At 30.1% G+C, this 26,807-nt stretch overlaps 1 protein-coding gene and 1 pseudogene across 5 annotated transcripts; both read right to left on the bottom strand.

The window, feature by feature from the left end:
- Positions 1-3,616: 3,616 nt before the first annotated feature.
- Positions 3,617-7,583, bottom strand: LOC149893694 (uncharacterized; annotated as a pseudogene).
- A 4,307-nt stretch (positions 7,584-11,890) lies between these two features.
- On the bottom strand, positions 11,891-17,888 carry LOC149893693 (uncharacterized). Of its 5 annotated transcripts, XM_090097904.1 has the most exons (9): positions 17,752-17,861; positions 17,231-17,336; positions 16,207-16,288; positions 15,722-15,834; positions 15,477-15,578; positions 13,516-13,606; positions 13,191-13,265; positions 12,315-12,478; positions 11,891-12,079 (listed from the first exon to the last, which is right to left on the bottom strand). In XM_090097904.1, the coding sequence occupies exons 2-9, from the start codon at positions 17,243-17,245 to the stop codon at positions 11,990-11,992; spliced, it is 732 nt and encodes a 243-aa protein (XP_089954030.1). In that variant the 5' UTR covers positions 17,246-17,336; positions 17,752-17,861; the 3' UTR covers positions 11,891-11,989. The 5 variants fall into 5 exon arrangements, with proteins under 5 accessions (XP_089954030.1, XP_089954042.1, XP_089954035.1 ...); XM_090097916.1 differs by lacking the exon at positions 17,231-17,336 and having other exon boundaries at positions 15,722-15,853; positions 17,752-17,888; XM_090097909.1 differs by lacking the exon at positions 17,231-17,336 and having other exon boundaries at positions 17,752-17,888.
- Between the last annotated feature and the right edge of the window lie 8,919 nt (positions 17,889-26,807).

Below are 26,807 nucleotides of genomic sequence, written 5' to 3'. Positions count from 1 at the left end.
GATCTTAACGATGATTATTTATCTTAATATGATTCTTTATGTAATATATCTAAACTAATAATTAAATTCCAAAAGGAAAAAAGTTTTACTCGCTTAAGAGATCTTTCTTCAATGGCCGCGTGCATTTAGAGAACGCGCTATTTCAAAGCCTAGTAACTAATTCAAAGCCTAGTAACTAATGACAAAACGACGTTAAACATTAAACATTTCTGTAGGAATTATATTATGACTAGCAAAAAGCAACCCGAAATACGGGTTACGCACAGTGGGCCAGAATGCAGTTTTACTGGACGAAATTCGTAACTAATTTAATATTAGAGCTATATTCACTAAAATTAGTATGAGTACTAATATGATGTCTGCGCTTTTTATGAAGGTAATATTTTTTTATTTCGTTGCTATGGATACCTTTATTTTGCTTAGCAACAACCTACTTTTGTTATCTGCAGATATTTTATAAGTGATATCTTTACTAAATTTGGCATGAGTACCAATATGAGAACACACTTCTTACAAAAGTGATAATTTTCTTAATTTAGTGGTTATGGATACTTATATTGCTTAGTTACCGGATACTTTCCTTAGTTACAAAGTGGTAAATTGATATTTGAATATTTTATCGGATTTTTGACCTACCTATATTGAATAACAATTGAGTATTTAGGTAAATAATGTTTTAGGAATAATAAAAGCAAAAAATAGTGCAAGAAAACATTATCAATTTTAAATTACATCAAAAAATTATAAAACAATAATATCGTTTGAAGATTGTTTAAGTAATTGTAAAACATCTGAAGGAAATGCTTTATGATTTGTTTGGTGTGATGTTGATTTACGCAGTGATGAAATAACAGGATCACTGGAAGCTAGGAGTCTATTGATAAGATCAGTATTTGTTGCTTTTCTGGATGTTTTTCGGCTGAAATTTTCGCGATAAGATTTGAAGTCTTTATTTCTAGCCTCTTGAGCTTCCTCTGATATAAGTCCGATGGGTAATGTAAGGCTTTTAATTATGTCATGTCCATGTATCAATACTTTGTTAACTGGTTGAGCCATGTAATACCATGGATAAAGGGATACATATAGTCTAAAAGTGTCAAAACAATAATCCTTGAATTTTAAACAGTCTATTTCATATCCTGAAGAGAGCGTTACTAAGATAATACAAAATCTAAATATAAGGTTTTGATCAATACCCAGAATTTCAGCTGTTTGTTCATATGCTGCAAAAGCACGCCTTGAGCTATTGACATCATCGCTTGTTCCAGAACCACCACTTTTAGGGAAACCAACATTAAGTCCCATTTTGTTCATAAAATCAGTCTGAATCTTTCGTTTACAGATGCCTTTTCTTTGTGTTTGTTGTTTTACGTAAGAGTGGTATTGTAAAACGAGTTCAATTTATTAATATCATAAGAATAATGTTATACAAATATGTGATAAACACAAAGAAGAGCTTGTATATCACAGCTAGTGATAGAAGAGTTGCTCGAGTCCGTTGTTGTTACTTCAAGAGAGCGAGGTTTCGAAGATCACGCTATTTATACATATTCATAAGGGGAAAATAATTGTTTATAATATAAACCAATCCAAACACGATACGTTTTACGATTTGATTAGCGCAACAGTGTTCTTTAGATCTGGCTTGCCACTTTCTTGTTTCTTTTTTATATGCAATGTGCAATACCATCTCAAAAAATCGAATCCATGCATGAAGACTGGAAAGACCATAAAAACCATATTTGAACTCTGTTAAATTAACCTCTTAAGAGGTTAATTTAATCTCTGTTAAATTAACCTCATAAGAATTATGAATCTCATTTTAATACATACCCCCAATATTTTGTACTTAGCGCAATTAAAATACTGTTAAAACAACGTTAATGCAAAAGTGAGATGTTGCTATGCAAAATTTAGTACCATAGCAACCAAGTTAAAACATACATAAAATCTGAACGGGGATTTAAGGGGACGAGCAATCAATTAAAACTCGATTGAAGCTTCATATAGCTCAAATAAATATAAGACAGCACATGGCAAATTGTGGTAATTATTAGTTATTGTGCGGCAAAAAATAAGTTTCTTAAGAATTTTTTTTTTTAATCTGTGATTTTCAAAGTATAACTGAGATAACATGCTATGACAATTTTATCTCACACATTGGTTTTTCTTATCTCTAAATACTCTAGAATAACATGTACTAATTTTTTGTTTCAAAAACGTAGATGTAATTGAAATATAACATAACGTTGATGTTACCGTTAATTACTTATTTATAATTTTTTTTTTTTTTTTTTTATCTCAATATTCAAATGCTTAGAGTCCTGGTAACTAAGGGATTTAATATAAATAAATTATCAATAAATATCTCCTAATATATGTAGATACTAAAATTAAATAGGTTTTCAAGATTAGACAACTAAAATTTTTCCCATTTTGTCCACCTACTGGCCCACTGTGTTACGGTCGGTCTGTTAATTTATAGTGGCTGTTTTCCACAATTTATATTTGCGAAACCTTAACTAATACCCTTTTAGAAAAACGCCTTTAAATTGAAAAAATTAAACCATCTGTAAAATTAAGATAAAAAGTATGCGGAGGTAAAATAATTTACCAGTTATTTAACATTATATGAGTAATTTACAACTGACATAGGTCATATCAGTGTAAGTCAGAACCATTTTCCTCGACATTACTAAGTTGGACGCAATACGTTTTTAGTTACTGACACAAAATAATATTTCATCATGCTTTAAATTGACGAAAAAGTAAAGCTAAATTCTTGTTATATTTTTTATAACATGAACTTCAATTAATAAGCGAATGTAAATTATACATGAGTTAATTACTTTTTGGTATCCCCTTGATACATGTTTCTTTAAAAAAGGAAATTGTCTTTAAAGCGTTAAATGCACACAACTAAATAAATTTATTAAAAATAAGTAACCAATTGAGTACAAATACGTTTCAAACAAAAAGAAAAGTTAATTTACAATCAAACATGTGTATAACAAATTTAAAAAAATATGTAAACTTTGATCTTTTATATTGCATTAATGAGTCATATAGCAAACCTAAAATAAAAATTGTAATAGATAAGTAGACATATCTGGATATAAGAGCCAACTTGTCTTAACTCCATTTTTTGTGAATGAGTAAAATACAAATTTGATATTTATGTCGCATATTCCGTCTGGGCCATTTGGCCTTCTTATCGTTATTTATTGCGGTTTGACAGGAAACCCACATTCAATAAAGTCTTAAATCCATTTTATAAGCCAAAAAATCTTAAAATAGGTTTTTTAATATTCTATCACATTTACCTACCAAAAACGTTTTAAATTGGCTTTTAAAGATTACGTTACGTTCATAGTTTTTAACGTGACATAATTTCATATTTGTAAACCAAGCTGACCGCACCCGGGTCTTGTTAAGTCTGTTTAACACAGACCGTTTTTATATATGGCCTCTTTGTTTCAATAGTTTTTAGTAAACGGTAATTTGCTACTAAGGTTGAGCTTTTATCGACTTTTAAATTTACCGCTTAAACGGTAAAAAAAATCAAAATTTACCGGTAAAATCGGTAAAATCGGTAAAAAATAAAAAGGCATAAACAGAAGACCATAAAATGCAGTAATAAGTAAATAAAACACATTAATGTTAGGTTTGAGATTTATTTTTGGATAAAAAATGAGCTTTGAGAAAACAAAGTGTATCAAGTAAGTCGTCACTCATTCTGCATCGAATTTTTGTCACAAATAATCCAGCGGCAGAAAAGGCTCGCTCAGATTCGACACTTGTTGGTAGGATGGTTTCTAGTGCATTGAACAAAAGTTCAAGGTTTGCAGTTCTCTTTCCGGTCGCTTCATAGACCAACATTTCTTTTGAAATGGCCTTGAATTCGTCGTTTGAATTGTGTCGCTGTTTTTGGCCGAATGCTGAATTGCTTCCTCGAGTTCCTCTTCAAGATAAAGTGGATTTTCGTCAAGTGTTTCTGAGCCATGCACTTCTTGAATAAACTCCAGGTCTTCTGGATTTGTTGGAAAAAGCCTAGACAACAAGTTTTTGGCGGTCTTTTGAAGTACAGACTTCGGAGGCATACTGAAAATTTTATGCTTTTCAATGTCGGACAAGCATTCCGGATTGGAAAGATATCTGTACAAGCTTACATGATTGCTCTGCCTTCTCTCTTCAAAACGTCTCAAAATTGCACTCTTCATTGCAATGCAAAGAGGTGAATCTTGTTGTTTCAGCCTGTTCACAAGAAACTTGAAAACTCCTTCAGCAGTAAGAAGAGTTGCATTTTGTCGGCAAAGTGCTTCTGCTGCTAATTTCACTGGTTCAAGAGCAGCAACAATGTCGGATAAAATGTCTTCTTCATCATCACTGCAAATCAAATGTGGAGAAATTTCCTTCAATACTTTTCTGATTGAATGTTTGACTTTGAGGAACTATTGAATCATTGATAGCAGACTGTTCCATTTTGTTCTGCAGTCAAGGATAAGTGAAACCTCTTTTCCGTGCTCTTTCTTAATTTCTTCTTGAAGGACGTCATTTTTGACGGGCGATTTTCGAAATAACTTGACAATTTTTCTGACTTTCGTGATGACAGATTGCAAGTGAACTTTCACTTTCAGAATGGGAATGTTTTCATCCATGGCGGCACCAAGAAAACTGACTTTGATGTCAGATTCAGATTCGTCACTGCTGACTTCGTCGTCGTCGCTTGTTTCTTCAAATGAGTTTTGTTGGATTTGTTGAGAAGGCTTCTCGTACAGCACTTCTTGAACGGCCAAGTGCATTCCGTGGGTATAACAAGTTTGATGTTCGGTTGGAACCAGTTTTCCGAACTTAACCATCATGGAAGCTCCGTCAGTAACTGAGCAGACAATGCTGTCGCCTAGTTTCAACCCAAATTCTGCCACTTTTTCAGTGACAACAGCTGCAGCTTTTTCAGCCGGCAGAGATCCGGAAATTCGAGTCAAGCCCAGATTCCAGTGATGGTTTTTTTGATGAATATTAATATTCATGTACCTTCGGTTTTTCAAAGAAGTGTACTCATCCAGTGTAATTGAAAAGCGTTTTCCCATTGTCACTAAAGAATTGAAAGTGTTTTAAGGTCATTCCTTACGCCAGTTGCAAACTTTTTAACTGACTGAATTGCTTGTTTGTGATTTTTTGGGAAATCATAACCTTTTTCAGACATAGCAGATCGAATGAAAGAGCTGTTAATAATGGCATTGAAACTAAATCCATCCAGTGCTGTAAGTCTTGAAATCACTTCTTCAATTGATTGCTTTTGAAAAAAAGTTGAAATCTTAGGCCTTTTTGATTGTGATGCAGCTTTGGTGTCACTTTTTCCTGTGTTTCCTTTTTGATTCCATGTTTCTTGTCTAAGTGATACCACATTCCAGTTGTGGAACTTGTGTATTGACTTGTATTTCCACAAATTTTGCAAGTAAATGTTTTTCCTTTGTTTAAGGTGTAGTGTTTCCAAGCGTCCGACATTTTGCCAAAACGCAAATCAAATTTAGTGATAAAGACCACAATAAATATGAATGATGAAGACATTGCAATGACATAGCAAATGGCGGTCGCTTTTTTGTAACGGTGAAAAAGTAAGAAAAAAAAAATCATCTAGAAAAAAACAAAAACTATCAAAAGTAAAAAAGAAAAATATATATAAATATTAAAGAATAAATGAAAGCATTAACAAAATTAAGCCAAAAGAAAAAAAAAGAAAAAAAAAAGTCAATTAAATACAACAAAAAGATATCTTTAAATTAAAATGTATGAAAAAAAAAAAAGAAGTTAAACGCTAAACAAAGTTAAGAAAAACATGAAACGTTTTTATAAATTCGAAAAGTCGAAGATGTAACAAAAATATATACTTTTTAAAATATATTTCTATGTTTAAATGTTGTGTAATTTTATTTTTTCTGTGATTTTGTCCCTATTTTTATGTTTTATAACTATTTGTAAATGACCGTGGATGTAATATCGTTTTCCAAAATACATTGATTGATAAATGTCACAAGAAAGTAAAAACGTTTTTCTTAAAGTGTTTAGACAAAACTAAACCAACAAAATCACTTTTCAAGCATAAGAAACAACAGCTTTGTTGACAGGAAAATGAAAATTAAATTTTTAATTAAATTTTTAATTTATTGGTTGAGCCATTTCAAGCATTCTAAAACATTTTCAAGCATCCTTCAACGTTATTAAAAAAACAATACTTGCCGAAATTTACCGACATCATTTTACCGGTAAATCGGTAAAACAATGTTACCGATTTACCGGTAAATTTTCGGTAAAAGCTCAACCCTATTGGGGTGAGGTAATCCCTCTCATATCTAAAATAACTGAATGGGGATAAGAGTATCTAGATAGACTAGCGAATGAATCTGGTCTTGATACTCTAGAGACAGAAGTTGACAAAGCTATTGTCATAATGCAGGATGTTCCTTCAGAACCAACAATTACAGCCACGAAGGTAGATGATAGAATAATTGAATTATGGAGGAACTTGGAAGTATCAAAGTATAATGATAAATTCTCTAAGGCTGAGAAAAAGGCATATGAGAACTTCCCTTCAATCTTTGTTGATCCTTATAAAGTGAGGAAAAAATTTGATTCTATGAGTGGAATGTCATTAAAAATAGTGAGAAACCGCCCTTGGGATTGAAGCGACTAAAGATAAATATCCATACTTGACCCCTGGCATACTAAAAGACTTGAATAAAATTGTTATTGAGTTGAATAAATCAATTGATGAAGACTTTATCTGATTCCGAGCAACCTGGAATTAAAAACCGATTTAATGCGAGAAAACAATAATAAGCTACTCCAAGCACCACCCTCTGCTTTCGGTTATACGACGGGCATCAACGGGGTGTAAAAATGGTCTATAGATCTGAAAACACCTGACAACGGGAATAAAAAACCGATCAAGACCGACACAGGCGACAAAAAGACCGGTACCAGTGTTAAAAGCCTGATGTTGAGAGACTCACAGGCATGTCATCAAAAGTACCTCAGGCAGAACTCAACGCTTTAATTATGGGCGATTCGGTGGCTGCCTTACTAGGTCTATCTGTTTGTTACAGCGCGAATTGAGTCAGCAAAAACTTTTTTGTCCATCGAAACGCACCGTCCTAAAGGTCGCATATTTTGAACATTAGAAAGGCTTCCGACATCATAAGCCCGGAAGCCTGTAATATATGTTTCGATAGTTGTATCCGCAAGCACTGTGAGGTCATTATTGGTGAGACTAGCGTACAAGTGAAACTAGTCTGACTGATTGTAGAAATATAGACGGTAAGTATTTTGTGGCTCCTCATGGGTCTAATGAGATAACCTTACACATCACTGATCTAATTGAAAAAGAATCACATCCATAAAATGAATCTGGCAGTAAAGGTCCAGAGAGAGGTTATACTATAGTTGCCAACCATCTTGAGCGTACCTTCCATAGCACCATCCGCACCATCCGCACCATCCATGATCTCAATCATTGAGTCGAGATTGACGACACTTTCACCTACAGATGCAAACCTGTCCACAATTGGAAATAATTTTTCCATAGCTTCCTGAAAAAACCTTTTTGAGAGATTAATCTACGTATATTCCTAATAGGAAAAATCAAAAAATTGAAATCCTTCATGACCGTCCGAGCAAGAAATTTCAATTTTAAAAATATGCTTTTGCTAAAAAATTGAGCAAGTTTACTTTTCAAATATTTTGTAAAATAAAGTATTTCTTTAAGTAATTCTTGCAGACTGCTTCTGAGAAAAAAGAAAAATGGCGAGAAATTCTCTGTCGCTATCAATTTTTGATTTCTCAACCGTCATGCCTCGGCCAGAGACAAGAGGGCAGCTCTGTGACTACCTTATCTGTAAAATTGGACACCCGAAAGGATTGCATACGTATCCAATTAATTTTTCAAAATAGTTTATGCCATCTAAGGACCAAAGGAGGTGCTAAAATTGCCTCTCCTCAATTGGAAGGGGGTATCTCATCAATCCAATAAGTTTAGGTTAAGACAAAATATTGAGACATTAGCTTCAAAAGACCGTAAAGTCAGTAAACAGATTTCTTCAGCAGTCTTTTCTTCAAAAGAAGCCTCACCTCATGGACCATAAAAATTGCACAAAGTGGTGGTGGGGAACCTTTGGAGGTACATCCATGCATACATACCTACCTACCTACCTATGTATGTATGTATGTATGTATGTATGTATGTATGTATGTATGTATGTATGTATGTATGTATGTATGTATGTATGTATGTATGTATGTATGTATGTATGTATGTATGTATGTATGTATGTATGTATGTATGTATGTATGTATGTATGTATGTATGTATGTATGTATGTATGTATGTATGTATGTATGTATGTATGTATGTATGTATGTATGTATGTATGTGTGTATGTATGTATGTATGTATGTATGTGTGTATGTATGTATGTATGTATGTATGTATGTATGTATGTATGTATGTATGTATGTATGTATGTGTGTATGTATGTATGTATGTATGTATGTATGTATGTATGTATGTATGTATGTGTGTATGTATGTATGTATGTATGTATGTATGTATGTATGTATGTATGTATGTATGTATGTATGTATGTATGTATGTATGTATGTATGTATGTATGTATGTATGTATGTATGTATGTATGTATGTATGTATGTATGTATGTATGTATGTATGTATGTATGTATGTATGCATAAATTTTAATAAAAGGATCTTCTAAAATATAACTAGATTCATTTGAATTGGTGAATTGGTCGAACGAACTGGATTAAAGGTCCTGTTCTCGGGTGATTTAAGGCATGTCTTGCTTTTATGAGTATTTGGTTGCACCACTAAACATTTCTTTTGAGCATAACTTTTTTTGGCAAACATATCACTAAAATGAACGTTACGAGGCAAAAGTTGTTAAAAATTAAAATAATATTTTTTTACGACGTTGTGGGTTATGACAGATTTTTTCTTTTCTGAAAAAGAAGAATATCTTTAAAAATAAACAAAATGACCTCTATGCACAACTTTTCCAGTAATGTTCAGTCTAGTACACTTCGATAATTGTTATTATTCACTTGTACAGCTAGCGATTTGTGGTACGATTAGAAAATTTGACGCTTTTTATAAACTTCCGGCGTTGCCCTTAACTCGAATAAAAGGAGCAATCATTGTTAACGGCATTTAGAGCAATAAAGTCGATAAGCGTAATTAAGATTTTTTTTGTCGGGAGAAAGCATGCGATCAAATTTACATTTTATTTGACATGAAATTTTAGATTTTTAAATATTTTGCAGCTGTTTCAAGCAAAACAAAATTCATTTTCTGGTTTGAAAATTTTACAAGAAAATATGTTAAACCAGTTGTCTTGTTGCTATGTTTATCTTTTTGTTTTTGGTTTTTACTTGAAAATGAATTTAATGTTTCACTTAATCTTTTCTAACTTTTATGATTCATTTTCTATGTAATATACTTGGTATATGTTGGAGGTACATCCATGCATACATACCTACCTACCTAACTACCTACCTACCTACCTAACTACATACATACATACATACATACATACATACATACATACATACATACATACATACATACATACATACATACATACATACATACATACATACATACATACATACATACATACATACATACATACATACATACATACATACATACATACATACATACATACATACATACATACATACATACATACATACATACATACATACATACATACATACATACATACATACATACATACATACATACATACATACATACATACATACATACATACATACATACATACATACATACATACTCCCCATGGCCATACATAATTTATATGTAGTGGCCATAGGGACTGAACAACTAAAAATCAAAAGAAAATGTTCCTAAATTTTGGATTATACAGCTGCACTATCATTTATTTGAAAAGATAAAATCAGCCTATTTTTGTATATATATTAAAATATCATTTATATAAAACATTATTGTAACATTGTTACAAAAGTGTTTTATATAAAAGTTAACAATATAAAAATTAATAGTCTTTATTTTCTCAAGACACATGTACTTTTGTAAAATATCTCCATGATCTAAATTTCTAGAATCCAGGACAAAAACTTTTATAAATTTTCTATAAAGCTATTTCATTTCAATTAAAGTTCTATAAAAATAATTGAGCTCTATAAAGTTTCTATAGACAATGTCTTGAAGTCTATAGAAATTCAAAATAAATTTTGATGAGTCGACGCCTGATAACAATCTCACATGGTTGGAATAACCTCATAGAGCTACCTCAGTGGGCTAGACCTACCTCAGATGATCTAAAAACCCTGGCCGAGGGCTCTGTGCTGAGTTTGGGCTCCCTCAGAGTCTAACCCCAAAACTCCCTGTCCAATCTAAAACTCACATTATTCATCTGCTGTTCATCATATGTTAGCATATATTTAGAATTACTTTCGTAGTAGTCGCGTAATGAGGTAAAGATCAGTCCCACCGCTCCCAAGGTCAGGGTTTAATATTAATAATTTATCCGTTTAAAAAGGAAAGAACTAAAAATAAGCAAGTTTAATAATCAAAAAAACTTTAAGTTTTTATGTGACAATGAATACTAAAACAAAATTAGAGAAAATGCTATGCATTTTAACTAGTACATATATACATATATATATATATATATATATATATATATATATATATATATATATATATATATATATATATATATATAATAATTTAACAATTTAATCCGTTTAATATACTTTTTTCAGAATTTTGAAAAGGTTGCAGTAGTCTTCTTTTTTATTTAGGTTTAAATAAATCGCTTTACGATTAATAATAATAATAATAATAATAATAATAATAATAATAATAATAATAATAATAACCACAATAACAATAACAATAATAATAGCAATAAAAATGATGTTAATAATAGCAGTAATAATTGTGACGATAATCTTATATCTTATATTTTAGAAATTACATAAGTAGGTCTTGATATTGCAATACTGAAAGAAGCAAATTATTACAGGAAAAACGAAGTTATTTCTTTCCAAATAACCTTATCAATATTTTCGGTCTCATTTTATTTTTAACATTTTTGGGTTTTCACCTCTGATTAAAAAATTTTAAGTGAATAAAACAGTCTTGTCCTTATAAAACTTCCTCAAGAAAACTTTGAAAAAATTGTAATTTTACTTTAAATATTGAAAACGATTATTCAATAGTTTTAAATCCTAAAGCGGCAAAAGCAAAAACAGCATCTTCTTTCGCGTAATGCGATATCATAAATGAATACTTAAAATAAAAACTTTTGAAATGGATTGATAATATTGGCAAGAAACATCGGCCATATAAATCAAAAGCAACTATCACTGAAAATACGTGTTTAGTTCGCATGTCAACGCGTGTGAGGAGCTATTTCAATTTATTAAAGGTGGCGTCTAAAGGAAGCTTTGAAGTTGTTTTAAAAGTTGGTTGCTTTGAAAGTTGCTTTAAAATGTGGCTTTATTTATATTTCAATAAAAATTAGCTAATAAAAAATAACGCGCCTTTAACTTTTAATTTCAAAATTAAACTATTAAAAGTATTTTACAAGTAAAATTGACAAATCTATTTCTGAAAATATACAAACATTTCAGAAACTCTAAACACATGGGGTGAGCATGAGTTTGTAATATTTGAGACGAACCCCCTAAAAGATAAGTTGCCTTAAAACCTTTTTCAATTTCCCTAAAAAAACTTATGTTTTTTTAGGGAAATTGAAAAATGTTTTATAACTTTAAGTCAAGATATAAAAACTTGAAGATCAAAGCAAAATTTTAGTCGTTCGATGAGTCATGAGAGATTTTTTAATATTGCAAAGCGTTTACAAAAAACAAGCACAAATATTACAAATAGTGCGAGTATGAAAAGAACATTCCTTTAAGTCGTTAATTTTCGTTCGCATTCACTACGGGAAGGTCCGGTGAATTACATAAACCGTCCGTTTGAATTATTACGCAAGTCGATAGATTGCTCGGCTGAAAGAAATAAAAACATGAAGTTAAAGTACAAAAAAAGAACTTTCTTTAAGAAACAAGAAGCAGATTTAATTTTAAGAGGCACTTTATCACACGGTTTCTTCTTCATATGTTCAAAAAAATTCATGTCAGCAGTTGTCGTTGCAATTTTTTAACCTGTTTCTAAATGCGAGCCAAGTAACCTCAACAGAAAATGATGCACACAAAAAACTCTCAAGAAGAAAATATAACATACCAGTCTGGTATGTTTTTGAATGGAGCATGTTTTCTGAGAGCTGTTTTCTTTTCTATGATCTAATAGTAATCGAATTGAAGGTATGCAAGACCAACTTTGACCAAGTGCCGGCTGGTATTGACTATTTATACAATCTTGGTTGTAATTCATGACAGAGTTGTTTACTATAAAAAGTTAATGTGAAAGTCTATAAAAAAAACAAACACACAAACGACTTTAACAAAGAATATTAACAACAAAGTTACAGTAGTAAAAATTTACATTAAGTTTAAAATTTAAACTTAATGTAAACTTTTGAGTGTAAGCATGATGACTGACAACTTTACATATGAAAAGAAGTAAAAAAGAGAACTATGCACAAATTTTAGACAATGAAACTAATCGTTTAAAGTATTTTTAATCATGGCAAAATATACTAATTAAGAACTTAATGGGGTCGACCCTATTTGGTGATCTGGACCGGTCCAGATCACCAAAAAAAATGCTGCATGGACTTTAATTATAATGTTTAAATAGTATATTCAAAAAAATATCATTTAAATTTTATTTAACTATCATCATTGAATTTAGAAACTGAAACAATAATCTTTGGCTAACCAAAAGTATTCACAAAGGAATGGAACTGATCTCTATAATCTAGAAAGAATCCTAACTCACAAAGAGTCAAATAATATATAAAGTAATAAAATTTAGATATTATAAAAACTTTACCATACAAAACTAAGGTCTAAGTAAAATGCTGATGACCTAGTAGTCATTAAATTTAATGATTCCTTTTGTGATGTTAATCAAATATAAAAGCCAAAGTGTATGAACTGATGTAAAACAATTATAAAAAACAAACAAAATGATTTTAATGATAAATTTCAAACTTACTCAGAAGTACAGCGATCCCAAACTCGTGCGATATTTGTTTTAACAACAAACCAATCTTTGACATAATTGCATGACCTATAAGTGACCATTAAAACAAACTTGTGTTAAAAAAAAACCTTTAAAAAAGTAATGCATTTAAATAATGGTAATAAAATTGTGCAAATAATAGTTATGATTAAGATTTATTATTAGAAAAATAAGAAATACAAATCTTATTTAAAAATTTTGCTTTTTTCTTACTTTTTAAAAAAGTATATATTAAATTTTAAGTTCTAGAGTCATTAAATTGTACTGATTAGAGACATAAAGAGAATTTCAAAAATACCCTGAAATTGCTGCCCTCCAAGGATTGGAGTGATAAGAGATGCAATTGAGTCAATAATGATCAGTTTCAATTGGATATAGAAAGAATCATACTAAAAAAAGCAGATGATGACAAAAATATTTTGAATATAAGGCAAATAAATTGAAACTTCCTATTTTGATGTCACCAAAATTATTAGTACATCATTTTACTACACTTTTCACAATTTTATCAAAATTATAAAAAAATCACACACAAAACAATATTACATGCATAAATTAATGGTGCACAACCTGTTGCCTGCAGGCAAAATGTAGCCTGCCAAGCTTTTTTTAGGCCCAGGAGACATTTATCAACAGTAAAGCACTTTTTAGTAAATCAAAAAGTTGTTGGTAAATTGGAATGACTTTTAAAGTGTAATATTTTGGTCCAAAAAAAAGATTGTACTTTACCAGTTTGCAGTTTTTAGTTCTGCATTTTACTGAAAATCATAAAACACTAGATAAGTAGGCATTTAGAATGTGAGAACTTAAAAATGGCAGGAGGTTTTTGTGATGTAAATGTAAAATATCTGATGTAAAAAGACTTTTTCAAGACAATTGGGAAGATTACTTTGTTGTTACAAATAAACTTAATTTGGCAACATGTGTGATTTGATATGAAAATGCTATATTGAAAAAAGTAGTTTATTGTTTGACATTGTTAAAGACAAATCACTTAATGACACTTTTCCGAATGGTTCTTTACTCAGATGTGAAAAGTTAAATTTCTTACAAATGTTATTGCAAAAACAGCAAAATCTCAGTGGCAATTTCACAAGAAACAACATCATATGAAGTTTGTTATATCCTTGGTAAACATATGCAGCCATTTACTGATGCAGTGAAGGAATATTTCATCAGTGCTTTAAATGTTATTTTAAAAATCAATATCACAAATAAAAAAACATCCAGCTCTCCGATTCTACCTGTGTTAGATGTATTGAATTCTCTTCAGAAAATTTACTTTTGTAGATGTACTGAAGAGAATTCTATTCATAACAATTCTTTAAAACTTCCTATGAAAAATCAAACCAGAGGCCAGGACTATCTCTATATATTGCTTTTCAGGAAGTAAATAAAATCAAAATATTGCTTTGTGTATGATGGGTGTACTTAAATGATCTAAAAAAGAATTGATTTAAAAGGAAAAGGAAATGTGTATGATGGGTGGGCTTCATTTCTCTATTAAAAAAGGAATAGAATTTTAAAAATCTCTCATCATTTTAGCGAATCACTTGTTAAGAAATCTTAGCAGCATGTATATCAATTGCTGTAATATACAATGTAATGAAAACTATGTTATATACTTAACTATGTCTAAGCATGAGAACTGAGTCATAGCCAATTTAAAAGTCTTTAAGATGACATAACTATAGTGATGTTTTTTTATATACATCAGCACAACATTTAAAAAGAGAAAAAGTGCCATAATGATTGGTTTTTTAGGCATGTAATTGTTTTTACTTTTACAACAAAACAATAAAAACTATAATGAGCTTGAAAATGTTGGATGGTGGGGTCTTACAGTTTTTCTAAGCAACATCACCAAAACACTTATAAGCTCAGTGAAAATAAAATTATTCCACAGAAGGCAACTACAGTATTTGCTTTTGAAGAAAAACTAAACACATATTATATACATGGAAGTTATTTTTAATGCATAAAGAGAGGAAAAGGAATAAGTTGAGTTTTAGAAATCTCTGAAAAATACAAAACTGTCAAAATGTTTACTCAACTTCTCCTAATATTGTTTATATAGAAAATTTTAATTCTGAACAATTTTAACTTTTTATTATAAAGGTGCAACTATCAGCCCCATCCAATGTCTAAAACATCTAAATAATGAGGCCAATGAGACTTATAAATGTTTTGAATGCAACCCAAGCAAAAAAAAGGTTATATACTTCTAACTTTAACTATTAAGCACAAAAAAGCATTTACCTCTTGCTCTAACTTATGTTTTATACTTTTTAACTGATCAATTAATTCACAAGCAAAAACTACTGGTATGCAATGCACATTTGAAAGTAGAAGCCTGGTTACCTAAAAGGTTCATTAAAAAATATTTAAGTTATAAAATTTAAATTTTAAAGATATCTATCAAGTTATAAATAATATCTGAAAATTAAAAAACTTTTTTCATAATTGAAAAAAAAATAATACTTTTAGAAAAATCATTAAGTAACCTGTTTACTTAGTAAATTTGATCTCAAACTCAAAATTTGCAGCAGTCTTTCAGCAACAAATGAGGATGTTGAGTCAAAGTATATAACATTTTGCTGGTTCTCAATTGTTGCAGCTGTCAAAGTAAGCGCAAACTGTAAGAATTAAGTTGATAATTTTTTATATAAATTCTTTGCTAAAAACTTGAATTCAGTCTTTCAACTGAATATAAGAAGGGATATTTACTTTTTATCACTCATTGAAACATTTAACTATATTTGTTAGAGTAAATAATCAGGTTGAGAGTTCTAATGAGAAAACTAAAAAATTAAAAATAATACATAGATAATTTATAAGCAATTGCCTCAGATCTATAAAAAGTTTTTGATTAGCAAACTTTGATGTATTAAAAAAGGTGGGAAAAAATGTTATTGAGAGTTGAGATTTGCAAGATGCAGAAAACATATTTAAAAGTTTCAGTACAAGAAGAAAAACTCAACTAACATACTTGAGTTTTCCCAACTGCAGGAGGTCCAAACAGTTCTATCATTTCTCCAGTAAATATTCCGCCATCTAATAAACTGTCCAAACTAAATTTAAAATCCATTATTTAAAGGAGAAAAAAAATTTAAAAAAAAAGAAAACTATTCATAACTATTTAATATTTAAATCAGATTTCTAAAAACTAGAATACTTGCCTTTTACAACCTGAAATAAAAATAAAAGCAAAATTTAATAAGTAGAAAATTTATCCATTTTAAAACAAATATTTTTAAATGCAAATATAAATATGAATCAATCCGTATCAAATTGAGCAAATTTATACAAGGCTCAACATGAACCACTTCAGGGCCAAATAAAATTTTTTAAGGTAGAGTACATCATAAAACCTCTTGGGGATAAAAAAACTTTGAACATTTTACCCTAATAGATGATGTCATTATTGAGAAACCACTAAAACAACTAAAAATATAACTAAAAGAACTAGAATATAGACATTATATCTTGCAAGAGATGTACTCCTTTAAGCAAGAACTCATTCATTCACAAAAAAATAGCTTTTGATACTCTGTAAATATTTTCAGAAGAGCAAAATATTGAAAACCTGACTTTTTACATATTTCCATGAGGGCAGTTGATTTTTTTATTTTTTTGCTAATTTGAAAACTTTTGTGATTTCAATGAACTCATTCTTAAAAACAAGATTTTGAAGTGCTACCAATTAAATTGAATGTTGATAAACTCATGGACAGGTATTTAAATTGAGTTTTAGATTCAGATTAGAGTTATTTATACAAAAGTTTTAAACCATGAAAAAGTGTCCTGTGAAGATATCTAAAAATTGTCTCTGATGCAAAAGACCCATTATTGCAGCAGGATTTACTAAAATCTGAAATAGTCCATGGATAATTGGCAGGCAATGACCCACATACAAATATACTTATATAAATTTTAAAATATTTTAAATTATTTTTGTGCAGTTTTTGAACAATTATATAAACACCAAATTGAAGTAACTTTATTTTATAAACCTGTTTGCAAAACATGTGTATGCTGAATTAGATTATCATAGAGTTCCGTTCCTTGCATCGGATATTTCAACCTCTCATTGAGTAAAATGTTGTTACAGCTATACGCCTAACAAGATTAAATATGTCAAAAGGAAGATATATCAATATCATCATCAACACCATCACCTTCAAATCAACAGCATAAATAGAAATTTATAAGTAATAATTAAACTTTAACTGAACTGATTTTTCAGGATTGCAATCTGTAATATATGCATCTATTTTCAATCTTAATATGCATATATTGTATGCATATATTACTTTTGTTTAAGAAAAATAGGTTTTTTAAAAAAATAGAATACTGTAAAGTAATATTTTGCTTTACCACCCTTTTTCAGATAAATATGATCGAAAATGATTTCAACATGTCTAACATAAAGTTTTTAAAATGTTTTAAAAATAAATTATACTAAATATTCATTAAATTAAATTAAACTATCAGTTATTTATCAAACACAAATATAAACTGATGTTAGACTTACCATTTTTCAGTCAAACTATTATTTAGTTTTTGTTCTCATTGTCAAATTTAAAGAGATTTTTGAAATTTCATGAATATGAAAGACTAAAATGAGTAAAAAAAAATTCCTATCGAAATTGCCGACTTATATGGAACCTCTTGAAGATTTTATTACGGTGGCGACCAAAATTATCATAATTTAAGTTAATAAAAATTATGGTAACTTTTGTTTGAATTTTAATTGTTGCATTTGTCACGTTTTCTTTCATCAGACAGTTTTTTTTAATGATTAAAAACTTGAATTAAAGTTTTAGGTTTTGAAATTAAGGAATATATGAAGAGCTAAGTGGAAAAGAGCTATAGAGATATAATCAATTATGAATTCAATAGTTTTGGGTTTCCGAAGAAAGGGGTGTGTGACATGAAAATTTTGATGTTGATATTATATTTGCTACTATCAGTAAAAGTAGTGATCTTGTTTTAAAGATAAAAAAAAAGATCATGAGGTCCAAAAGAGAAAAGCATGCAGAAATTCAATGATTGGTTCTCTTGCTACAACTTTGAGTCTGCTGAAAAGTGGAAAATCACTCAACGGCTTGAGACCTATACCAGTACACATATACCTGTGCCTATAGTAGAGGATGAGCCAATAAATGAATATGAATAGAGCAATAAATTTATATATTTAAAAAAAAAAGCACCAGGTACGTAAAATAACTTATGACATTGCATTTGTTTTGTTACAATTTTTGTTAACCCGGTGCATTCCAATTACTTTAATTTCTCTTTTTTTTAGATATAAAGTTATTGTGGTTATATTATATTTTTGTTTTTAAAAGAAATAAGTACTTCGCATTAACATAAAAAAAATTGTGTTTATTGTCAAAGGATAATAGCTATTTGTCATAAGAAATTTATTGTTAGTCTTTTTCTGAAAAGATTTTTCCCTAAGTATTAGGTCAGTTTAGAAGGTAAATATGGTTATTTGTGGTTTGTTGCATAATATACAGCCAACAGTGATAGATACAAACGGATAAAGTTTTCTGAACTTAAACTTTCAACAAAATAATCATTTATTTAGGGTTAAAAACACCATAATGACATGCGCTTGAGTTGTAAATGTGTTTTTAAATGGCATTACCATAGACTGACAAGAACATTTTAACAAGCAAAACATCAGTTGTAAAGCTAAAAAAAATGTCAAAATTTATTGAAGTGCAAAACTTAAATTTCAATATAAGATCAACATTTTTTTTAAAAGTTTTAATAATTGCTCAAATATGTAGCAATGTGTGCTTGATGAACGAAAATATGTTTCATTTCATTGAAACAAATACATGGTTAAGAAGAGGCGGGTAGTAAGTTTAATTTCTGTCAAAGGCAATTTAATCTGTCTAAAATTAAAAGAAAAATGTTTTTTTAACAGTTCTTAAACTTTTTTCTATCATTTCAAATAATTCCCATTCTGTTCTTTGCTTTAGGAGGTTAGGGTATCATTTGGGTATGCATCCATTTTGAAACCTCCATCATTTAGAATTATAGATATTAGTCATGTACCAATGATATATTATATATACTAGATGTCTAACTTCGATCCGAAAAGTGAAGCCGTGCAAGCCATTTTTAATTCGGGCAAAAACATTCATTTTTAACTTTTATTTCGCACGACGGATAGAGCTTTTGCCCTTATTACAAATGGCGGATTCAATCTGTAAACACAAAAGTGGCTTCACTTTTTGTCCAATAAATCCCGCAAGTTAGACATCTAGTATATATAATATATCATTGCCATATACTAATTGAAAATAAATTTTAAAATATTTCACTCAAAGCACAAACAACATTTTTGAAAAACAACATACCTTACAAGAACACAGAGAAAAAAAATATCCATCAATTAATCAAAAACAACTAAAAGTTGAATGTAGCCCCAGACATACACATAAATCAAAACATGTCTCATTACATTAAAAATTTCTTTTTCACTGCACTGACATTTGTGTAGTCATGTAATAGAAATTTGATGTGAAATCTGTTTCTACACAAATTTTCTGTGCATAATCTTTACAATTAGTTTTCTCCACACATAATACATTTAGTTTTCTTTTCTGACATTTTAAACAGGGAGCATGTTTTGTCTGTTTTTTCAATTTAGTTGTATTTTTTGTCATTTTTTCCTTTGAGCTTTTCTTGATCTATTATAAATACGTTTTTGAAAAAAAATACTAATGCTTTTGAAAACAATACTTTTTTGAGATTGCTGAGGTAGGTGTAATAGCAGCAGCTATGGTGTTAGAAATTATTGCCATGAAGGTTATTAGATGTTATTGACTGATACAAGTAGGAGTGTTGTTGATGGATCATTCTTTGCTGGTGGCTTAAATTCCATTGGAGTATTGGATGTCAAAGATGGTAAATAATCAAAGGTCAGTAAGAATGCTTCAAACTAATAGAAATATGCCTGTGCATTTTTTATCCATATTCAACTATTTCCTATTGCGCAACTTTTGTATATGCACTGGAAACTAGAAAGCAATATTTTAATACATTATTTTGGCTCCAGGATTCGTTTGCATCCATTTAACTAATGCTTCATTAAAAGTAGAGTTTAAAAAAGATCTGTCAAGTGGTTATAATTTGTTGGTTGTGTGGGGAGGACAGCTTAACATAGGAATGTAACAAGTTTTAGCATATTTAATAACTGTAACTCTTTATGTAATGCATGCTCATCTAAAATCAATAGAGCAGGATCATTTTGAGATACTTGAACATATTTCTAATATTTCTCCAGCCACTTGAGAAAAATATCTCCATTCATTTAGCCGCAGTTACACAGTATTGCAATACTATCTATGAGTGCACGTATCATCAGGAAAAATAAAGAGTGGAGGAATGAAATGTCTAGTTTTATTCATAAAAAACATTAGTGTTATGTTTCTGCCTTTTCTCCCGATGTCAATATACCATCTTTTTGTGAATGCATGAAGCATTAGTTTCCAAACCAATCACTCTCATTATACTTATAGATTGTAACTCAAAATCTGGGTGTCTGTGATTGAAATCTATTAAAAAATTATTTGTTAGAACCAATGCTCTATTTTCAAATCTTCCACTAAATCATATACAAGTCTCAAAAATTCATAATTTATCTAAATCTTTTATATGTTTTACAAGTTTGATTTCAAAATTATCATTGAAAGTATTTAAAATGTCCAAATTTGGGGCATAACTCCATTTAAACATGTCATGAAGTGTAATTTTTGGCATCTGATATTTTTCAAAAGCAATAAACAATTTTTCTTCCGTTCTTACGCTTATTGCTTTCTTCAAATTTTCTTCTGTCTCCTCTTTTTTATTTGCTTTTTTGACATTGCTAAACAGTAAATAGAAATTTGTTAAAAATAATATATTGCAACTTTTCAATAACATTGCATATCACTTTCTACCTTATAATATATAGGAAAAGTTGATGTAATTACAATTAAAATAGATGCATACCTACATACAAGCATACATTTAGCTAGTAATTGGTTGCACAATGTATAATTTCCATATTTTTGTTAACTTTGTTATAATTGCAATATTTGCGATTCAAATAAATTGCTTAAGCTCATTCTGGGAAATGCTCGATAGGAATGTCACGATCACCAAGGAGCTCTACATAGCCCAGCTACGCCGCGTAAATGAAGCTATTCAACTGAAAAGACCTCATCGACAAGACCAAACCATTCTCCTTCACAACAACCCCAGACCCCATGTTGCACAAGTCGTCAAAGCCACACTCCAAGAGCTCGAATGGGAAGTCCTTCAGCATCCGCCGTATTCTCCGGATATTGCACCTACAGATTACCATCTTTTCCGATCTCTGTCGAACCATATGAGGGGCGTTACCTTCGATAATGAAGAGGACCTTAAAAACTGAGTCAATAACTTCTTCGATACTAGACAGGACGATTTTTGGCAGAAAGGCATCGACAAATTGGTCAAGAGGTGGGAGGAGGTCGTAAACAGCGATGGCGAATACATAATCGATTAATTTATTATTATAAGTAAAAATTTCCCTTAAAAAAAGTCTTTGATAAAAACGCTACGAATATATTCCCCAACCCAATATATATATATATATATATATATATATATATATATATATATATATATATATATATATATATATATATATATATATATATATATATATATATATACAGTATTGGACAAAACATTTGCAACCAAATAATGCTAATTTAGTTTCTTTATATAAAAGTGCTGCAATTTTTCAATTTAGAGAAATAACTATGTAACTGTTTAAGAGACAAAGTTCTTCAAGTTTTATTCATCACAAAGTTCATTATTTGTACACGAAAATTAATAAATTAATCAAAAGTTTAAAAAAAAGTTGATTTACTTCTGGACAAAACAACTGCAACTCGACAAAATGTTGACCAACCTGTGCTTCGCTATCAATATTTCGTGGCGAATCCTTTGTTGCTGATCACAGCCTTGCATCTTCGAGGCATAGATTCGATCAGGTGATCAATAAAACTTTGTGGAATTGCTGCCCAGGCCTTTTGGATTTGTTCAAACAGTTGATCCTTATTACGAACACCTTCACGATTAATTCTCCGGTTGACAATCTCCCAAAGGTTCTCGATAGGGTTGAGATTGAGGCGGCCAATCCATCACCGATAGGTGGTTGTCTTGAAACCACTGCTTGACTACTTTTGCAGTGTGTTTTGGATCGTTGTCTTGCTGAAAAACCCATTTTATTGGCATATTCCATTCAGCATGAGGAAACATAATATCTTTCAGGATATTTTTATACATGAAACGGTCCATTATTCCATCATTTCGATGTATTGGACCTAGACCGTTAGCAGAAAAACACTCCCAGACCATTACATTGCCTCCACCATGCTTCACGGTCTTATGGCAGTAACGTAAATCGAGGCGTTTTCCGGCCGGTCGACGTACACGGCAAATGCCATCGCTCCCAAAGATGTTGAACTTCGATTCATCACTGAACAGGACAGTTCGCCATTTCTGCACATTCCAGTCAATATGAGATATAGCAAACAGGAGTCATTTCTTCTGGTTTTTTAGTGAAATCAGCGGTTTCTTTACAGGGCGTCGAGAAAACAATCCGGCTTCAACAGCACATTGTCTGATTGTTCGGTCCGATAAAGGCAGCTCTAATTGCTTTTGTATCTCGACTGATGATATCCAGGGATCCTTCTTGACGGATCGGACGATCATAGAATCCTCTGTAGAAGTGGTGGAACGCGGTCTTCCACCTTTGTTATCTGCTGCCAACTTGCCCGTAGAACGATATTTGGAACATTGTTTTGATACGGTCTATTTTTTCACGCGATATTTATCACAAATACTTTTTTGTGACATTCCACTTACCTAATCGCCAATAATTTTCTTTCTTAGTTCCAATCCAAGACTGTCGGGAGCCATTTTTGCACTTGAAGTCATAAAAATAATAAGTATTTCTTGATGCTACTGGATGCTTCCAGATGCTTCTTCTGGAAACTTCTGGAAGCTTCTGCATGCTTCTGGAAACTTCTGGATACTTCCTTTAATTATTAAAAAACTTCCGTGACGTTAACACGGACCAGACTTAAGAAAATGAAACAAACCAAAAAAGTTGCACTTGTTTTGTCCGCTGCAAAATGGTACATGTCAACGAAATTCTGCCTGTGTACTGTCACCTGTCAGCTGATTGCTCATGTCATGGCATGCTATGATTCCAGACTCCTAAACTGTTTGCTGTGGTAGTATAGTTCGTTTCGTTTTTCGGATATGTAAAGTTAGGAACACTTTTTAGCATTGTTCGATGTTGGTTGCAAATGTTTTGTCTAATACTGTATATATATATATATATATATATATATATATATATATATATATATATATATATATATATATATATATATATATATATATATATATATATATATATATACGCACTATATATATACGCACTAAGTTGTTGTGCACCAGGATAATTTCGTCTATCAAAATATTTTCGCCTAACAATCCTGATGTTCACACTCAAAAAATCGAAAATCTATGGATGCGAGTGAAAAAAATGCTTTATCAAAAGTGATACTAGTGAAGCTTTGTTTATGAGTTATTTGCATGAGTTTTGTTTGGGGAATTTCGGCTGTTAACGAGGCTTCAATTTTTAATGAGTTCCTTAAAATCTCGTCATCTTGCCGAGTTTGAATAAATCAAAAATAAAGTTAAAAAAAGAGATAAAATTTAATAAATGATAATTGAAGTTTCTAAATTAGAAGTATTCAAAGAAATTAATTTTAAAACACATTTTAGTTTTTTGCAATTGTTGCAAAATTACGCAGTAATTATGCGCTTCTTTATGAAATACATAAAGTGGCGTTTTTACTTTTGTTTGTTTGCGCACATCAAATACCAGTCAACCTTTATTTTTATAACAACCCACCTGACTGCCCTGTTTTTATATTGGAGAACACGTAAATACAAACAAATACGGCAATGATTATGTTCAAAGCGATTTTTATATCGACTTGGGATGGCACTTTTGCTTACATTTTTTTTTACTTACTCAAGTAAGTAAGCCATTATGAAAAAGTAAACTGCGTATATAATTGTGAAGTTTCAAAAAAAATTTAAATTCACTGTTAAAAGTAATTTACTTTTATAAAATAAATTTTATTTTGTAAAGAAATACGAATTTACGTTCAAATTTAAGTTATGTAAAAGTAGATTATATAAAAAAGTAATTTACATTGTAAAATTGAGTCACACGGAAAAGTAATTTACTTTAACATTTAAAAATTAATTAATTTTTAAAATTGCATTACATAATATATTATTACCTCAAAATGTAACTTACTTTTACATTTAAAAAGAACTTAGTTTTTAAAAAATTATATTACCCTTATTGTAAAAAAAGGTTTTTTAAAATACATTACAAAAAAGTTACATGCTATCAAATGAAATTAAAATTTACTTATGTAATTAGTTTTCCTAAGTAGACATGCGTTATTTTATAACTAAAATGAAATGGTTTTAAAAGTAAATGATATAAAAATACTTTTCATTACTTGAATTTACATTTTAAATAACTTTTAGTTACAATTAAAAGTAATCTATATGTAAAATCTCGAGGATTAAAATTGATTTTGGAGAGATAATATATATTTAAACTAGTTTAAAATGCAAGTGTGTCTATGCTATTCCACCAACAGAATATATAATTAAAAAAAGGAGGTCTGTGGAGAGCACGCACCAATAAATTGATCATTAACATTAATAACAATATATAAGTTACAAATACCACATTTAACAACACCCACATACAATAGTTAAATAATAAAGATCACTTTCAACATGCTTCTTTAGTATAATTGATTTTTTACTGTCACTTTTAACACGCTCCCCCTGTTGACTTGTCAACAATATTTGTCTTTTAATTGTCTTGGATATTGTCCATCAAGAGCTGCCTGTCAGGCTGGACGTTTATTAATTTACCTGAGCGCCGCATCATTCTGCCCTATCTCGGTTTCAACTGCAAATACATTTTTTTTCGAGTTATTATCATTATCTTTGCTATCTTGTTCATTATCGAAAATTTGTGTAACTGGCTTTTTAGGGAGCTTGCCTAATTCCGCCCCGACTTCTAACTTATCATAAATGCAACTTCACAAGAGAGATTGCGCTAACCATAATTCCTCATTTGAAGTGTTCGAATTCTCAAATAATATTGAGAATCTCAGTAAAGCAAACTTGCTTTAAACGACTAAGATTTCATTGAGCTAATCATACTTATAATTGATTATTAAACTAGATTACTACTGATCTCGAAACTATTGTTCGAATCAAAAAACTATCGTTTGTCCCAATGCCCTTCATTTAACTCCATAGACGTTCTGCGAAACGACTCCTTCTTCAGGCTACAATTGAAATAAAGAGAAAAGAGTGGTCGGAAAGTTTTGGAAATAAATAGCTTGTCAGAAAAACTTTAAAACTTGAATTAAAAGTACCTTTTTTAAAAAATTTGTAAACAGTTTTAATCTCAATCTAGATATATCTAGTATTTTTCAAGGACAAGTTCTTGTGTGGAAAACAAATTTAATGTTCGTCGACACATCTATTTTATACTTGGACGAATGAAAGAATCTAATTTTAAAAAATATTTTCCACAAGCAACATCTTCTCGCGCAAAACGTTTCAAAAGTGGTCTACCATGTTATGACAAGTCAAGAAAAGGTCACGCAGCTTATTTTGACAAGAAACAGAAACTAAAACTGAAAACTTTTACTAAAAAAGTTGTAATGGGATGAGCCAAAGAAGATTAGGATCTAATTGAGGGATTACAGCTAATAAAGGAAAAATATAAGAAAGTTTGTTTAAAATATTATAAGAGACAAAGTTCACCAAATAACAGTAAAAAACAAAATAATAAATACCGATGAAGTGTCGGAAATTAGGTCGAGAAGTCTTGGTTTTCGAAACTTTTATAGTTGATGATAATGAAACAAGATTTGCATTGTCAGGCTCTAATATTCCAGGACTTTCCGCATTTTATTCCTCTGACAAAAAAATCTCCATCCAAAATGTAAAATACAAATCGAAACAAAGTTTGAAGAGTTGGCGAATTTTAAAGTCATCGCCTGTAAAATGATGAACAAGTAGAAAGAGTTACTTTAGCTTTAGAGTAAGGCATTCTGGTTGCAATTGTTTTTGCAATAAAGGTTTACGAAAGTTAGAAACTTTAGGCATTACAGAATATCGAATGCAATTTCCTTCAGAATTAATGGTATAACAGGTTTTAACTCATGTTTTAAAGTAACTCGTTTTCCATATTTTAAATGCTTTGCTTCAAAATGATCCATCCATATAACTGAATGTTTGTTTGATTTCTAACCTTTTCTGTTTACAAATTTAATCCATTTTTTTTTTCCAAATTAGTATCTTTGAAGAAACTAAAAACAGCTTTACTTGCAAAAAGAGAACTTGATTCACTCTTTTTAAAGTTAAAACCAGTTCAACAATTAACCACTGCATATTTATTTACTGTAGTTCTCACAA

The sequence above is a fragment of the Hydra viridissima genome, unplaced genomic scaffold (assembly GCF_058129835.1).
Source record: "Hydra viridissima isolate aposymbiotic clone 2 unplaced genomic scaffold, HvirCarnegie_v1 scaffold_1, whole genome shotgun sequence".
Classification (NCBI taxonomy): domain Eukaryota; kingdom Metazoa; phylum Cnidaria; class Hydrozoa; order Anthoathecata; family Hydridae; genus Hydra; species Hydra viridissima.
Note: the sequence above shows the minus strand (reverse complement) of the source record. Positions and strands in the feature narration are given on the sequence as shown.

What these genes read in the sequence shown, in the direction of transcription:
- LOC149893693 (XM_090097904.1), bottom strand. An exon ending in CAAATTTACTAAGTAAACAG is followed by an intron (nt 15,579 to 15,721) that starts GTTACTTAATGA and finishes TGAACCTTTTAG; the next exon opens with GTAACCAGGCTTCTACTTTC. An exon ending in TGGAGGGCAGCAATTTCAGG is followed by an intron (nt 13,266 to 13,515) that starts GTATTTTTGAAA and finishes GGTCACTTATAG; the next exon opens with GTCATGCAATTATGTCAAAG.